Source organism: Alosa sapidissima, chromosome 20 (assembly GCF_018492685.1).
Source record: "Alosa sapidissima isolate fAloSap1 chromosome 20, fAloSap1.pri, whole genome shotgun sequence".
In the NCBI taxonomy this organism is placed as follows: Eukaryota; Metazoa; Chordata; class Actinopteri; order Clupeiformes; family Clupeidae; genus Alosa; species Alosa sapidissima.
Window position 1 is genome coordinate 15488503 of NC_055976.1, and position 16741 is coordinate 15505243.

The 16741-nt window shown below is 42.1% G+C and overlaps 1 protein-coding gene across 3 annotated transcripts; it reads left to right on the plus strand.

Annotated features, from left to right (window-relative positions):
- The first annotated feature begins 651 nt into the window (after positions 1-651).
- LOC121694761 (eosinophil peroxidase-like) lies at positions 652-10059 on the plus strand. 3 transcript variants are annotated; one of them, XM_042075087.1, is made up of 14 exons: positions 652-673; positions 4500-4568; positions 4911-4995; positions 5099-5271; positions 5411-5543; positions 5732-5861; positions 6126-6332; positions 6482-6839; positions 7046-7206; positions 7401-7662; positions 8196-8366; positions 8741-8978; positions 9112-9311; positions 9526-10059. In XM_042075087.1, exons 2-14 carry the CDS (start codon positions 4502-4504, stop codon positions 9555-9557), a joined length of 2217 nt encoding a protein of 738 aa, XP_041931021.1. In that variant the 5' UTR covers positions 652-673; positions 4500-4501; the 3' UTR covers positions 9558-10059. The 3 variants fall into 3 exon arrangements, with proteins under 3 accessions (XP_041931021.1, XP_041931019.1, XP_041931020.1); XM_042075085.1 differs by lacking the exon at positions 652-673 and adding an exon at positions 905-926; XM_042075086.1 differs by lacking the exon at positions 652-673 and adding an exon at positions 2494-2563.
- Positions 10060-16741: the final 6682 nt, after the last annotated feature.

The following is a 16741-nucleotide window of genomic DNA, read 5'->3' on the forward strand; positions in this document are numbered from 1 at the left end:
CAGTGTCATGTCACATAGAACCTTTTCTATTTTCAGAGAAATACAACATTGTGTGTTTGGTGTCGTAAATCATATTACGGCTGAGTAAAAAACTTTTTTCGAAAAACAATGCTATCATGTAATACGTAATGAGCATGCGACTTAGCATTGCACAGTAGCAAAGTAATAATATTCTATGGATAAGAAAGTGCAGGCAATCTGGGGGGAAGCATGTGAATGATATTCAAGGGAAAAGCCATAGACAGTAAAAAATAGCAGATGGAAAATCCACTGGGAAAATCCACGAAATCATCGGACCAGAACATTGCAGCGACGTTTTGATGGATTGACAGGCTATGAATGTGGCAAGTGCTGTTTATATGAAATCACATTTATCTTCGAACAATTAGGACATTTAAGAGAAGTAAATGTAGACTGTTTAAGTAATTGTGGTAACAAAGTAAGGGCCTACATTAACTCAGTCTCAGCCCATTTTAATCACGGTTAACGTTATCCTCTCTCTCTCTCTCTCTCTCTCTGTGACAGACTGAGAATCACATTTTCTCGGCGCAGCTATCACAAGAGTTGCACAAGTCAGCCTACGTAGTCCGAGGCTGTGCAGTAAACCACGTCGACCAACAGGAAACAGTTGAAATTTGATTCACTCATCTCTTCTGACGTCTATGTGATGACGGTTAATAATTTACTGCCTATGTGTATAACAATGGCCTGCTATTCATTGAAGCACATCCCTCTTGCATGATTGCAAGAGACACTTCCTCAACTCATCAGCTGTTTCCATATCTTCATTTCAGAACTTGCCAGACTTGCTGGGGTTGTTTACTAATGCTGAATGGAGCATCCCCTATTGTTTTGTTTTCCATGCACTGTATTGTTATCCTCGAGTGACCGTGAAAATGTTACCAATGATGGAAAATACCTGACAGGTCAGGTTCATGTGTGTCCAAACTTTATGGGACAGTAAGATGCATTAGATTATTGTATTGTATTGTATTTATTGTATTGTGAATATTGCAGGGCTTGAAAACGAAATTATTTTTCAAACGTTCCGTTCCGAACGGTTCAGGTAGGCCTATGTTTAACGTTTTCGTTCTTGCATGCGTTCCGCCACCAACATATCGGTCCTGAACCGGTTCGGAACGCAAAATATCGTTCGTTCTTAAAGTTCCGACAGTGTTTATGCGGCCTATCAAGTCTATTTTTGTGGACTTTACCTTAGAATAGACATACTCATTATTTCCCCTTGATTTAGCCTATACCGTAGCTATGCCCAAAAATAATAAATCACAGGCGGCATCCAAAAACATTCAGATGGGCTATCCATCCCATAGCCTACAGACTTACTGTAGACCTAACCTATGCCTATAAATAATTTCTTATCAAAATATTTCTGGATACGTGCTAAACTCCTTACCTGGTTGTAGCCTAAGTTTTATCCATATGTTGATCTTCAAAGGCTTGTGCTATAATTCCAACCCTGTTTATAAACGAACCTGTCTGTTGCTGACAAGGCCTATCTCAAATTTCCTGTTTAACTCTTCTACATAGAATAGGCTATAATTGCGCAAACATTTTAAATCCCGACTTTAAAACGACAAGGCGTGGACAGGCAAAATAGGCTATTACGCATAGGCTACAAACAATTTCCCAATCAGTTTCAGTAGCCTACGCTACGAGCTGGCCTAAGATCCGAAGTGGCAGACGGATAGGTTACATTACAACAGCAAGACAAAATATAGGCTACACATTTGGACCAAAGGTCCATTTATTCGTGTTTTTTTTTTTTTTCAAACTGCAGAAATCAAATTATTAGGCTGTTATATAGAGAACGAAAAAAAAACGTTATTAACCGGTTTTGTGGATTTCAGAATAACGTTTCTGTTCCGGAACAGTTGAAGACCATTTTGTTTTCGTTTCCGTTTCCGCTCCTCGTAAAATTCCGTAAAATTCCGTTCGTTTTCGGTTTTCTTTTTCGTTCCTTGAACCGGTTCGGAGCCCTGGAATATTGTAGAACAAAGCAAACAATTAATCTGACTCCATTAAATAAGTAAATGATCTACAATAGTATCAAACCATTTCTAAACGGCGCTCGGGGAGCAGTGAGGGGTTAGGTGCCTTGCTCAAGGGCACTTCAGCCATGCCTACTGGTCGGGGTTCGAACCGGCAACCCTCCGGTTACAAGTCCGAAGCTTATTGTAATGATATTAATGCATGTTGGTTTAATAAACCGTAAAGTCATACTGTATATATATTTAATACTCCTCATTCCTGATATCCCAGTGGTGGATGTGCGCGGTCACATCTGGCCCTCTGACAGTGACAAGACAATATTTGTGGCCCTCTCTATCATCAAAGTTGCCCATCCCTGTTCTACACCTATTAAGTCAGGCCCAGCAGAGATTACATGAGACTAGGTGAGCTAGTCTTGAACTATACTGCACACATTTCAGATAGTATGGAAACTATGACTGATGATGCTTAGAGGCGTGGCCACATGTTTTGCTTTAAATGCGGCACACATCTGCAGACAGAGGTATCCTTGAGTTGGAGCAACCTGCCAGAGGTAAGAGCTGCAGGCTACACATTAAACATGGGAATGGTTGCTTCATGCATGCTGATGGAAAATACTGTTCCTTAGTTAAGTGCATTTGCTTTTGTTGTTAGTTAGTGGTGGGAATTAGAAGTCCAAGTCTAATTGTAAGGGCAGTTAGGTGTTGTGTAGCAAAATTACTTTGTTAATGGACAGTTGAAATTGCAGACTGTGGACAATTGTGGCGTGTTGTGGACAGTTGTGGTGTTGACTGAAATTGTACATTGTTATATCAATATTCTATTCTATCTCCCAGGAGACTGGATTGTTAGAGGATAATCTGAAAACAATAACATTACACTTTGGAATAAGTGGCCACATGGCTAAAGGGGCAGCCTTGGCCTAATGGTTAGCGCTTCGGACTTGTAATCGGAGGGTTGCCGGTTCGAACCCCGACCAGTAGGCACGGCTGAAGTGCAAGAGCAAGGCACCTAACCCCTCACTGCTCCCCGAGCGCCGCTGTTGTTGCAGGCAGCTCACTGCGCTGGGATTAGTGTGTGCTTCACTTCACTGTGTGCTGAGTGTGTTTCACTAATTCACAGATTGGGATAAATGCAGAGACAAAATTTCCCTCACGGGATCAAAAGAGTACTTACTTATATTACTTAGAAAAAACAGTTATCTCAACTTTTTTTGTATCTTGCACTTGTAAAATTCAGTTGACTCAACTTAGATATTTAATTATCTGTATCACTGCAATAATCCCAACACTGTAAAAAAAATGTCTGATTTTACTTAAAAAGAAAAAAGTCGACCTATTTTTTGTGAGTAATTTCAACTTGACAGTGAAGAACTCAAATATTCAAGTTAAGTCATCAAATTATAAGTTCACTGGAAGAATCATCAAGTCTTTCCTTAAGTTACTTCAACTTATGAAAATAAGTAATATAATTTCTACTAAGTTTCATGAGTTAACACAACATAAAAAAAAGTCTGATATAAAAAAAGTCAACCTATTACACTGTTTTTTTTTTTGGTTAGTAGTTTCAACTTGACAGTGTTTTATTACTTTTTTGGATGTGTAACATAGAACAACTGATGAGCAAAATGACTGTGTAAGGGAAGAGTATTGTCAGGATTGTGTAAGGGAAGAGTATTGTCAGGATTGCCATTGAGGAGAAGACCCTTATTAAAATGGACATTTTAGAGAGTAGACATACTTCTTCTTGGGTGCAATGCAAAATGTACTACTTTCTCAATTAACATTGATGTGACCCCCCTTGGCAGTGTCACAAAGTTGGGCACTTAATGCTTACTTGCATTATGTGTCTGCAAGGGCACTGGTAGAGAATTTATTTATATAGTATTATTGGGGACGGGGCTCTCTGGGGGCCCCCTTGTCAGTGCTGGGCCCTTGGAATCGTCCAACATGCACAAGGTTGCCAGTGAATTTTGCGTTTTCGCAAGCTTTTTTCTCAGTGTGGAAACATCTTTATTTGCATTCACAGCTCTCAAAATGGTTCTTATAATACCTATCAAACCTCTCCATGTCTCCACAACGATTCTAGACTGCACCTTTTTAGCAGCAGTCCGGGTTTTGAGGCAGGAACAATTCTTTGCCAACACTCTGGCCTTGTGCTCACTCTTTTGACGGGTTGAGGTCTGGACTCTAAAACGTTGATATTGTTCTCTGTTAACCATGTCTTGCCTTGTTTGGCTTTTTCATATTATATATAAGCACACTTCTATTCAAAGCGACTTACATATGTCAATTATATAACAAGGGCCATTCTGCCCAGAGCAACTGGGGGTTAAGTGCCTTGCTCAAGGGCACAACGGTGGAAGCCGGGAATTGAACCCACAACTTTTCAGGCTAATATACACTAGCCCTTAACCACTACGCTACCACCACCTGTCTTACCATCTTACGCTGATCCTTTTAATTACTTTATGTGTGTGTGTGTTGCAGAAATGGCGCGTTTGCTGTGTATTCTGGCTGTGGGGCTGTGTGTGTGCGTGCTTGAACAGGTAACTGCAGGTGAGCAAAATATGACTCTTCAATTTTCTCTCATTTTGAAATATTAAATCACATTTTCATTTTTTTATTGTTTGCTATTGGTTTGGACAAAATGCATCTGCTAAGAACCATACACATATTATCTCTGATGATGTCATGTATTATACAGTATATTCCAGATAGTTATAATGTTACAATTTTTATAGTACATTTGAAATGTAGTTTGTACAATTTGTAAAACCTTTGTGTATAGTGAAAATTCAGAACAACAATGCAAAACCAAAACAATATATGTACTTAACTATTATAAAAGATTGATTTGTGTATGTTTGTGTGTGTATGTGTGTGTATTATCCCTTACAGAGACCTTGAGCAGTAATGCCGTACTAAGAGCCATCAGCGATGCCAAAAAAGTCATTGATGATGCCTACACTTACTCTCGTGCTGAGTAAGTGAGGGACTTCACTGTGCATATTTGAGCACTGAAATGTGTATTAGTGTGTCCAAAACACATTGATTCTATTCAATGTGTGTGTGTTTTGTGTGTGCAGGACTCTGAGGCGTGTGAGGAGGGGTACAACTAATCCATCTGACCTCCTGCGTTTGGTGAAGCAGCCATCCCGAGATGCGCGCTCTGCTGTGAGATCAGCAGACTACCTGGAATACACTCTCCACCTCCTGAACGAAAGACACCACATCCACAAGCGCTCACTCAATGCTACAGGTATACACACACACACACACACATTCAAGCACACAAACTCTACATAGTTTGTATACAGATAAAGATAAGTAGATAAGTGACAGTAGATAAGTGAAATACACAAACATACCAATGCATTATACTTCTGTGTTTGTGGTAGATTTGATCAGCACACAGGAGCTGAATACAATCGCTCGTCTGACTGGGTGTGCTGCGCGTGTACGTGAACCTAAATGCAAGAACATACCCAACCTAGACCAGTACCGCACAGCTACAAGTGTCTGTAACAACAGGTAATGCACACATGCACAGAGAGGGATCTAGCTGAAAACAATGAAGGACGGTGTTGTTTTCTTAGTCACTGACTCAAATACAACAATGAAAGAGTGAATTCACAGTGTGTGTGTGTGTGTGTGTGTGTGTGTGTGTGTGTGCGTGTGTGTGTGTGCGTGTGCGCGTGTGTGCGTGTGTGCTCTCATAGGAATTTCCCCCGCCGTGGCTCTGCTGCAACGCCCTTTGCGCGTTGGCTTCCAGCTGAGTATCAAGATGGCATCTCCCTACCACAGGGCTGGGACCCCAAGGACCGGCGCAATGGTGCCCGGCTGCCACTGGTATGTTTAGTGTGTGTGTGTTGGGGGAGTGGCAATGCAATGCACTTGTGTGTGTATGTACATGCTCTTGTGCATGTCTGCAATGGATTTCAACAGCCAGTTTTGGCCAACAGCCTAAACACCCAATTGATCAATTAATGATGAATTTGTTCAACATCTACATGTAAACCAACTTTGTAAACAATGGATCATGAACGATTACTCATTCCAGCTTGCCTGCTCTCCTTTGATTTTATGACCTTTTCTGCCTGTGTATTCTCATAGGTGAGGCTCGTTTCAAACCGCATCCTTCGCACACGCAACCAGGATGTCGTGAGTGACTCTCTTTACACACATCTGATCACCATCTTCGGCCAGTGGACGGACCATGACCTCACCTTCACACCTCACTCTCCGAGCATCCGCTCTTTCAATGGCAGCATCAACTGTGACGAGAGCTGTGAACGTACAGAGCCATGCTTCCCTATTGATGTAAGTTTGGACTCCCGACATACCGTAATTCTGTCAGTAGGCCTATTAGCATGCTGCTTTTGTCAGGCATGGTGATGGTTTAAAAGTTAAAAAAACATAAACATATGTCAATGAGAAAGTACATCACTCCTACATATTTAAACATATAGGTTCCTCGCAATGACCCTCGCTTTGGCCGAAGGTCTGATGAGTGCATCCCTTTCTTCCGTTCCGCTCCGGCTTGTGGGACTGGCGACAACGGTCATATTTTCGGAGATGCCACCGTGCGGGAGCAGCTGAACACTCTGACGGCCTTCCTGGACGTAGGGCAGGTGTACGGTTCAGACGAAAAGCTGGCGCGCGACCTGCGCAACCTCACCGCTAACAGCGGCCTGCTGGAGGTGAACGATGAATTCACAGATAATGGACGTGAGCTGCTGCCCTTCTCTCGTGTCAAGGACCTGTGTCGCAACCGTAAGGCTATCACTGGGGATCGCAAAGCTAAAGAGGTGCCCTGCTTCCTGGCTGGTACGGATTTCCGCGTGTGTTTTGGTCAACACTGATTTTTTTATTTTTACAAAAAATGTTATAGTTATTTTTGCATTTGTATGTAAAGGTAGTATTTATGGTTATTCAATGTTATTCCATATGCTATGCTATTTGTGATATAATATCGATGCAATGCAAAACAAAAATGTGTGTATGTTCATGTATTTATGCCTCTGATTGTACAGGGGATGAACGTGTTGACGAGAACATTGGGCTGGCCTCTATGCACACCATGATGATGCGTGAACACAACCGTTTGGCACGTGCTCTGGCCCGACTTAACCCCCACTGGAGTGGAGAGACCATCTTTCAGGAGGCACGCAAGATTATGGGTGGCTACTTCCAGGTCTGTGTTTGTGTGTGTGTGTGTGTGTGTGTGTGTGTTTATGCAAGTGTAAGAACATGGATGCACAATGTTATAGTTACTAAACCTACATGTATGCATGCTTGATGTTTATGATAACTGCTGAAACTATAAAAACAGACAGCATGTTATTGTGATATGTCGTATCAATGCTGAGCTTGTCCCTTTTCTCACAGGTGATCACGTTCCGCGACTACTTGCTCCACATTATTGGCCCAGATATCCTTAACGGACCTCAGCTTGGCCAATATAGTGGTTATGATGAGAATGTGGACCCGTCCATCGCGAATGTGTTTGCCACCGCAGCCTACCGCTTTGCACATCTGGCCATTCAGCCCTTCATGTTCCGCCTGAACGAGACCTATGAGGAGCATCCACAGTGGCCCAGCGTGCTGTTCCACAACAACTTTTTTACGCCCTGGAGGCTGGTTTTTGAGGGTGAGAGAGCAGGACATAGATCTGCCAGTATGCACGCATCATGGTACAACTTCTCAGCTGGTTCCCACAGTTACAGTAGGAAAAGCTCAAAAGAGAAAATGGGTGCGAGTTTGACAGTGTATTTTGCCGACAGGGTAAAAGATAGCTAGATAGATCAGAATTTAACACTGGTTGGTGATTAGTTTATTCAATTTGACTTCGCCGGAGAGGTCTTGCCCATTTCAGAATCCCCGACTTGACGTGGCCACCCGCTACCTACTGTATATCGCCACCGAACTCGGACCAATGAATTATAACATATCAGGCCTGGGAATACGATTGAATTTAGTCTATTCTGATTTAGTGTTTTTGGATTAACATCAGTAAATGATCATATCATGTAATGCTAAATAGGTAAACACATTTAACAAGTAAATAATCTCTTTTTCAACTCCTTTGTCTTTCCATTTGAATGTTGTATTTATTGACAAACCAATATTTCCTTAAAGCCAGCTAATATTCTCAAAAATAAACTTTCCCCTGTCTGCCTGTAGGTGGCATCGACCCAGTGATTCGTGGTCTGGTGGGCCGTCAGGCAAAGCTCAACACACAGGACACCATGATGCACGATGAACTGCGTGAGCGCCTCTTCGAGTTCCTGGGTCACGTGGCACTGGACCTGGCTGCTCTGAACATGCAGAGGGGACGCGACCATGGCCTCCCTGGTATGTGCTCTCCCTTATACGTATCCCTCTTCCATTCAACATTGCTCATGACATTCACAATACATTGATAGTCATGGTTGTGGTGATGGATATTTCTATATGCTAAATCACTAAGTAGTATGTTCAGTTTAAGTTCAAGTTTATTGTGATGTACTCATAAAAGGATTTACCAGCAATGAAATGTATTATGCTCAAGAGCCAGCTCAACTTTAAAGAATAAATTAAATAGTAGTAATTAGTAATATTATTATTACTAATATAGTATTTAACAATATCAGACTGTGGATGGTCAACTAGAGTTGCTGTTGGCAGTGCAGAGAGTGGCGTCCTGAGACATGAGTGGCTAATCTAAGTCTGTCCGTCTCTCTTCACAGGCTACAATAGCTGGCGTGGCTTCTGTGGCTTGTCCCAGCCTAGCACGCTAGACGAGCTAGCCGTGGTCATGAACAACGCCGAGCTGGCCAGTGACCTGCTGGACCTCTACGGCACCGTGGACAACATCGACGTGTGGCTGGGCGGAGTGGCCGAGCCTTTCGTGGACGGAGGCCGTGTGGGACCACTGTTTGCCTGCATCATTGCCAGACAGTTCCAGAAAATCCGCCAGGGTGACAGGTCAGCACTCACACACACACACAATCACACATACTTTCTTCATTCTCATACACCGGCAAATCTTTGTTTTGATTCTTGAGGAGAACTGCATATTACTGCAATATGTATAACTGTGCATGCGTGTGTGCGTCAGGCTGTGGTGGGAGAATGACGGTGTATTCACTGAAGCCCAGCGCAAGTCTCTGCGGAACGCAACTCTGTCTCGTGTCATCTGCGACAACACCGGCATCACTGATGTCCCTGAGAACCCCTTCGAGTTCCGCCCACGTGGCTCTGGGTACACACGCTGTGAGGACATCCCACCCTTTGACCTGCGCCCCTGGAGAGAGAATGGTAACATACCCACATCATGAATTTAGATGTGTGAGTGTATAGTAGTTGTGTTTATGACCTTAGCTTAATGCGTGTCTGCTGGATGTGTGTATGTGCAAGCGAGAGTTGGGTGTCTAGGTGTGAATGTGTTATCAATTATTGGTGATAGATGAAGTATGTGTACTTCTGTGTGTGCTTGTTTGGATGTGGTGTAATATTGTATTTGTCTTGGCAGCTGGGCGCCCAAGCAATGGGAATCAAGGTTGAAATGGATCCTCAGGCAGAGGTGGGAAGAAACAAAGTACACATACTAAGAATTGCATTTAAGTAGCATTTTCAGGTATCTGAACATTACTTGAATATTTTTTGACAACTTTTTACTTTACTCTTAAAATGAGAGCACAATTTAGTGAAATGAGCACACTATTTAGTAAAATATGGCCACGATTTAATAAAATGCGCATACAATTTAGTAAAATGAGCGCATGTTTTCTGGATGTTCACCAAAAAATATCTTGCAATGACCCCTCCAGGGTTCCGTACTTATCAGATGTACATGTATATCTGTGCAATGTACAGACGACAAAATATACAAATGAGGAAGTGTGACCAACTTGAACTCATGGTGTAGGCTTTTCTTTTCTTTCTATTGCATTCAACATTCTGTAAAGACTTGACTTGACTTTGCAATTAATCACTGAATTTATATCGTTAATAACAATTAATTTCATGTTTTATCACATGATTAACATTCTATGATTTTGCATTACAAGACTGTGTTTATGTCCACATTAACAATGTAAATCAATTCTTACCAGTGTATATTGATTGGGAATCAAATAAATGGAAAGAAAGTTACTTTATGAACTTAACTTTAAGACATGTTTGATTATCATGACCACCGCTACAACATATAGGAGTTGTCAAAGTTTTTTTCCTGTCAACATTTTGGTCAACGATTCCCAGGTGTAGATTTAAGTTGAGTTACTGTTACTTTAAGATTGTCTTGGTAGTGTGAGTGCCTGTCACTTTGGGAACCCTTGCAGTTTTAACGCAGTTAAAAGGCTGCTGATATGTGTGAATGCAATTCATAATGTTTTCTACGTAGTTAGTTAAAATAAAGGTTCGTACTTCTTCTCCTAGGGACAAGCACTTTTGAGTCTTGGAAAACACTTTTCCATTTACATCGGGATTTTTGCAAATATTCAGGGCCAGATGTACGTACATACATGTATGCAAGCATCATCAGCACCATGCGACTAACCGCAGATAGATAGCGAACACTGTGATACCCTAGTGTACGTGGTATTTATCAAACCTTCACTTCATCGGGTAATCTGCGCCTTTCTCCGCCCCCTACTGCAATTTGCGAATGTCCACTACTGAATGGCATAGCCTACATTCAAGCGCAGTTTTGACCCCAGCTGTGGCGCAACTGGCTGGGGCACCTGCACCGTACGCCGGCGACCCGGGTTCGATTCCCGCCCCGTGGTCCTTTCCGGTTCCCAACCCAACTCTCTCTCCAACTCACTTCCTGTCACTCTCCACTATCCTGTCGCATTAAAAGGCATAAAAGCCCCAAAAAATATACTTAAAAAAAAGAATCAAACGTTTAGCGATCATGAAATAATACAATACATGATAAGATGTCATCAAGCAGGGAAATAATGAAGATCAGTAGTTATACTCAAACTACTTGTGCACATGGGCTATGGAAGATTGGTCAAATCTAACAAGTAGGAAAGTTTAAGTGGATGATGTGAAAGTTAAAGTATGACAATCGAAAGTTAAGGTTGCTTTTTATATAGTACAAAGAGACGCAAAACTGGTGGTCTAAATAGCAATGCTGTTGTCTTTAAAAGGTTCTCTTGTTAACGCATTTACTGTAACCACAATTTGGATTAACACCTGTTTTTACAAAGCAGAAATATTTAGGCGCAGAATAGACATGCGCTTTCACTGGCAGTTTTTGTACATACCATAACATTTATTCAAAACTGCTGCATTCAAGTTAACTCTGCTAAGGTTATATCAAAACATAGTAGTAGCAGTAGCTCAGAAAGTACACATATGTTCTTTCTTTCATAGCGCAACATGGCCTGTCCCTCACTATATTGCAACCTCTTGTCAACCTTATTATACGATCTGTTGCTGAAGACAAGCGAGCCCTCTCCAGATTGTCGTTATCGAATGCACAGGCCTTCTGCATGAGCACACACGATATTGCTGCTCATTGGAAACCAAATGGAAATATGGACAAGATCTCGAATGTTCTGATTTGTTACTTTGATGAGAAAATGAGTCATGCAAACTCATTTGAGAGAAAAATATGTTTTTAACATTTTTAATCCCCTATTTCTCAAAAAGTATAATAAACTTTTCAAAAAATCTGAAACGATAACTCTTGTCCAATTCCAGACCTACACTTACTTACCTTAGACAGCTTACTTAGATGAACACCATGGCCCCAGTATTACAACTAGGATAAAATAAGAATTACTCTCCTCCCCAAGTTAACAAGGAGTGCTAACAGGACACCAAAAGAGCCTCCACCCAAAAACCCCGCTAATAGGCATCACCCAGCCACACAGCTTCCCCCTCACACAGCGCCGACAAGGGATTACCAGACATGTGGCTCTTAATGGGACTGCCGGTGACCCATGACCCAAAGGTTTGACTGTATGGAGGCGCTCTCGGCTACCTTGGACACCCCAGGCCACGTGACCCTACACCTCACTGGCCACCATACACCCATGTAAACAGAATGGCCACAAATACCCCGCGCAACATACCGTAGTTCCCTCACCCAGCCGCACCCGCTCCAACCTCTAGCATGACCATGGTTGGTTGGTGACGCACTGGCTGTTTCAAGCTTACCACAGTAATTCCACTGAGCCCACTGCTGCTTTGCTGAAACAAAAAAATAATTTAGCCAAATACCAGAAATTAGTATCACCTACAGTACACTGACTACCAAAACAAAGAAAACAATAATGAACAAAATACAAGGATTGGAACCCACGTCTCTGCTATTAGGAAGTAAATCCTGCCGACCGACTACTCCAGATTGTGGCAAGAGCAGTATTTTGAAGTGGCCAGACTATGCCACTCTGGGAATTGCACCAAGAGAAATGTTCAGGTTCAAGAAGGCACAAAAGTTTGTTTTACTCACTGCCAGAGACATAGTTCCATCCATAAATATATTTTTATTAACATATAGCTACTACACAAAACACAAAACAACTGGCAGATAGGAGAAGGATACCAGGGCTGAGGCTTATTGGGGGGAGGCAGATCACCATAGGCCGGGGGAAATCCCAATAAGCCAACCACTTACACGTGCACACAGGCACAAACACACGGCAAGAAAGACCCACTGCAACGAGGACACGTGAACACGGCACACATGTATGGGACTCCACCACCTCAGGGGTACTTCTTTTGGTGAAAGCTGGCAGTACGAGCTTGACTTTACACTCAAACAGAAGATCTTGGATAACAAAGCCTGTCAGCCATCACCTCATCCCCTAGATGCAGATACTGAGTTGGCTGTGATGAGCTTGCCACTGGATCTCCCACCATATGTACCCTGGGAATCCAGAGTTTGCGGAAGCATTTGCTCAGCGAGAGACTGGCAATGAGTAATGATGCATGTTACTTTTGCCCCTTGCATCGCGGGAAACCAATTACATCGGTGTATCTGATCTAGGTGGGCCAGAGGCAAGCTAAACAGATGACAGTCGTAGTGTTATCCAATTGCACCGAAATCCGGAATCAGTCAGTAAACATTGGTCATATAGTGTTATCCAATTCCGTGCAGTAAGATTTTCAAATGCATGTTTTAGTGCCGCCTCTCAAGTTGGGCCATTACATAATTCATGGCCAGACCCTTAATCTTTCGGATTTGGGTCTGGAATCTCCAGGCTACACCATATGCTGGAGAGATGAACATTATTAAACTACATGGTGCAATAGCTACGAGGAACTTGAATGTATTTTGTCCATAGTAATGACTTACACACATCTGCACTCGTCAATTAACTCATAGGCAAAGTGAAACTAACTTTACCATGGTGTCATAGTAGTCAAAGACAAAACAGTTGTACACAGTTAATTACTTTCACTATTGACTGACAATGGGTTACCATCGAAAACATAGTCTGAAAAAAACAACACTTACCCCAATAATGTTCGAATGACTGAATAAAAAACCTAAGGACATTTATCCTGCAGAGGAGTTGCTGCTTACATCTCGTGACAGCGCGTCTTCAGCTGTGCTTCATATGTGCCTTTCGCTATAGACCAGGTTTTTCTTGGTCAGTGGTGTCTGTACACTGACAACCCAGTGTACAGTTGAGACAGCCAATCATTCAGGAGAAGTTCGGTGTGCACTAGATGTTGGTCATGGAGGTGAGGACAATGGAGTGGGGCACTGACAGCATAGGTGTGATCTTCCATGTGTAGATATTCCCACTGTGTAGAAGCATCATGGTGTGTCATCCTATCAGTCATCTCTTCAGTTATCCCATCAGTCTCCTGGCTTGTAGAGCTGGTTGAGGGCGTTTCTGTAGGTCTAGGTTTCAGGACAGACTACCAAAAACAGGGACGTCTAGCACTAACGTTAAAGTCACCCTAGAGCACATCGATACATTGGCTAGCAAGTTATGTGGACAGGGTTTCATGTGGCTGTTTTGTTAAGGTACATTTACCTTTTTGTCCAGTTCTCTCTTGAGTCGAGTAGCAAAACAGCAAACAGCAAAATGGCAAGCCATTGTAACATTTAACAGCTAGAGTGGATATATGTTGCAGAATGATATCTGCAATTCACTTTTGTCTGAAAAAACCTTTCAGATATCCGCAACTACATTCTTCCTATTCATGTAATTTCAGATATCCACAAAGATATTCTTCCTAGGACAAATGCCGTCACTTTTGCCATTAATTTGTATGGGGTTTATCATTACAGATATCTACAATTCAGTTGCAGATATCCACTATGGGGGTAATTCTCCCATGTGCGTAAGGTTGCGTAAGTCCAAAAAAGTGTACAGTAATTACGCGCATTTCACTCTGCATGAATTCTCCCCTTTGCTTAAATCTGTAATTTACGCATGATAGAGAGTTACGCATTTTGGGAGGACCCCAACCCCAAAATCTGGGTGTTTCTTATGTTAACTCTTGCACGCATTCTGACATGGCTTAAGCACTTTTCCAGCTATGCGCTCTGGTGGCCCTATTAAAGGTCAAGCCGCACTACAAGATTACACAGAACGTTAAAAATATTTACTTTGAAACATTACTGTATCAAATTTGGCGCTTAATATGCTGATACAGCTTCATGGTTTCCCCCATTACAGTGTCACATGGTGGCATATTTCCCAACATTACCTTATCCATGAGGCTACATTGTTAAATAGTGAAAAACCCATTATAATGACCCACTTTGGATATTGGATCTTACACGTGAAGTCATAATCCCATTGCCTACTTCGTTTGAATCGGTCAATTTCTTTCCAATTTGACCGAAGTCTTCCATACATTTGCATAGACGTGTGCACTATTGTCTAGCAATGTTTATATTTGTCTCTTGATTTGTTTGTAATAGAGGCTGGTATTGTTGGTTAGTATATTTTTTGGGGGCTTTTATGCCTTTAATGCGACAGGATAGTGGAGAATGACAGGAAGTGAGTGTGAGAGAGAGTCGGGGGGGGATCCGGAAAGGACCACGGGGCGGGAATAGAAACCGGGTCCCCGGCGTACGGTGCAGGTGCCCCAGCCAGTTGCACCACAGCCGGGAGCCTGAGGCTGGTATTGTTATGCCAGTCTCTCTACTGCATGTCTGGTTACATTGAAAGGCTATGATTTTATTACATGATCAGTTGTTCTAAACTTTCTCTTTGTAACAGGGACCATTGTTGTCGAGTGATTGATTGTTGGGACTAAGCTAAGGTGTGCCTGGGTAAATTCATAGCTCTTTCGTTGCTGATCTCAGGGAGTTGGGGGGGGGTGGCACTTGTAAATGATTATGTAATTTATTGTAACACCATTCCAATACCAACACTTCATTACATGCAACGAAACCAGTAAAACAGGGTTTGTTCTTTTTCAGGCATTCTGTTGCTTGATTAGGATGAAATTCATTGTCATAACTAATCCAAACACGTGGGTGTTAACATTTCCGCATCGGTGTTAACAAAAAAACTGATAATTAAACTCTGTGAATGCATTCCTTTTGTCTGTGAGGTTCACAGAGACACAAGCTGTTCTATCAGTGCAGGGATCTTAAGCAATACACAGTGGGCTTTTCTCAATATGCGTTCTTTTCAAGTTCGAACTTTCAAGAACGGGAGACCGTTCTTTAACGTACTTTGTATTGAGAAAAGCCCAGCGGCTGTGAGGCACACAGAATTGACAGATTCCTTGTCAAATCAGACAGAATCCAAGAAAATGGTTGCTGTGTCTCAGATTTGTGTCTACATAATGTTTAAGTCCAATGTTTTCATACATGTTTACATCATTTTTACACCGTCAGAAATACCTTATCTTGGAGGCCATGTTTGGGCATTCATATCCTAAAAAGTATTAGGCTATAGCCTGCCCAAACTTCCCATTAGTTTAGCTGATGAGTTTTGTGTTTTGTGATGAGAGAAGCATAAAGGACAAACTCCACCAACCAGGCCTTTTTGGTAGATTGGACAGATGGAAGCCATTTTTTTGCTAGGAGTTTCCCAAAAAGCACTTGAACGACTCTCAGACCATGAGAAGTAAAAGACTGAAGTATTTGGCCACAATTCCCAACGGTGTGTGTGGAATTAACCAGGCACTGACCTGCACTGATGGTTGTCCTTCTTTACGCTTCTCTCATCCGCTCAAAGGAACTCTGGCTGTCATTCATAGTGACCATTGGGCCTTTTGTCCCAGATTACTCAGTTTGGCTGAGCGGTCAGATCTAGGAAGACTGTTGGTTGTTCCAAACTTTTCCGTTTGAGAACGATCGAGGTTACGGTTTTGGCCACTTTCAATGCTGCAGAAATTTTCTTGCATTCTTCCCGAGATCTTTGTCTTCACACAACTCTGTCTCACAGTTCTACAGACAATTCTCTCAACCTCATGACTTGGTTTTCACTCTGACATACACCATCAACTGTGAGACCTTATATAAAAAGTTGTGTGCATCTCAAGGACCATTGATAGAAGTAGGATGTGTGATACAAGAAATGTAGCTCGACTACGCCACCCAATTGGAGAGCTGGGACTATTAAATAAAATAACCTTATATTTCTCACAAGTTCGTTTAGTTTGGTGGGAGCAACACAACAGATTTACCCAGACAACAATTTGTATAAAAATATTTATTACAATCTCTAATTACAATAATAAAAAGGGGTACACCAAGCACACACACGCACTCAAGCTTAAAAGCTAGACATCAGACAACGGATTCAAAAGTC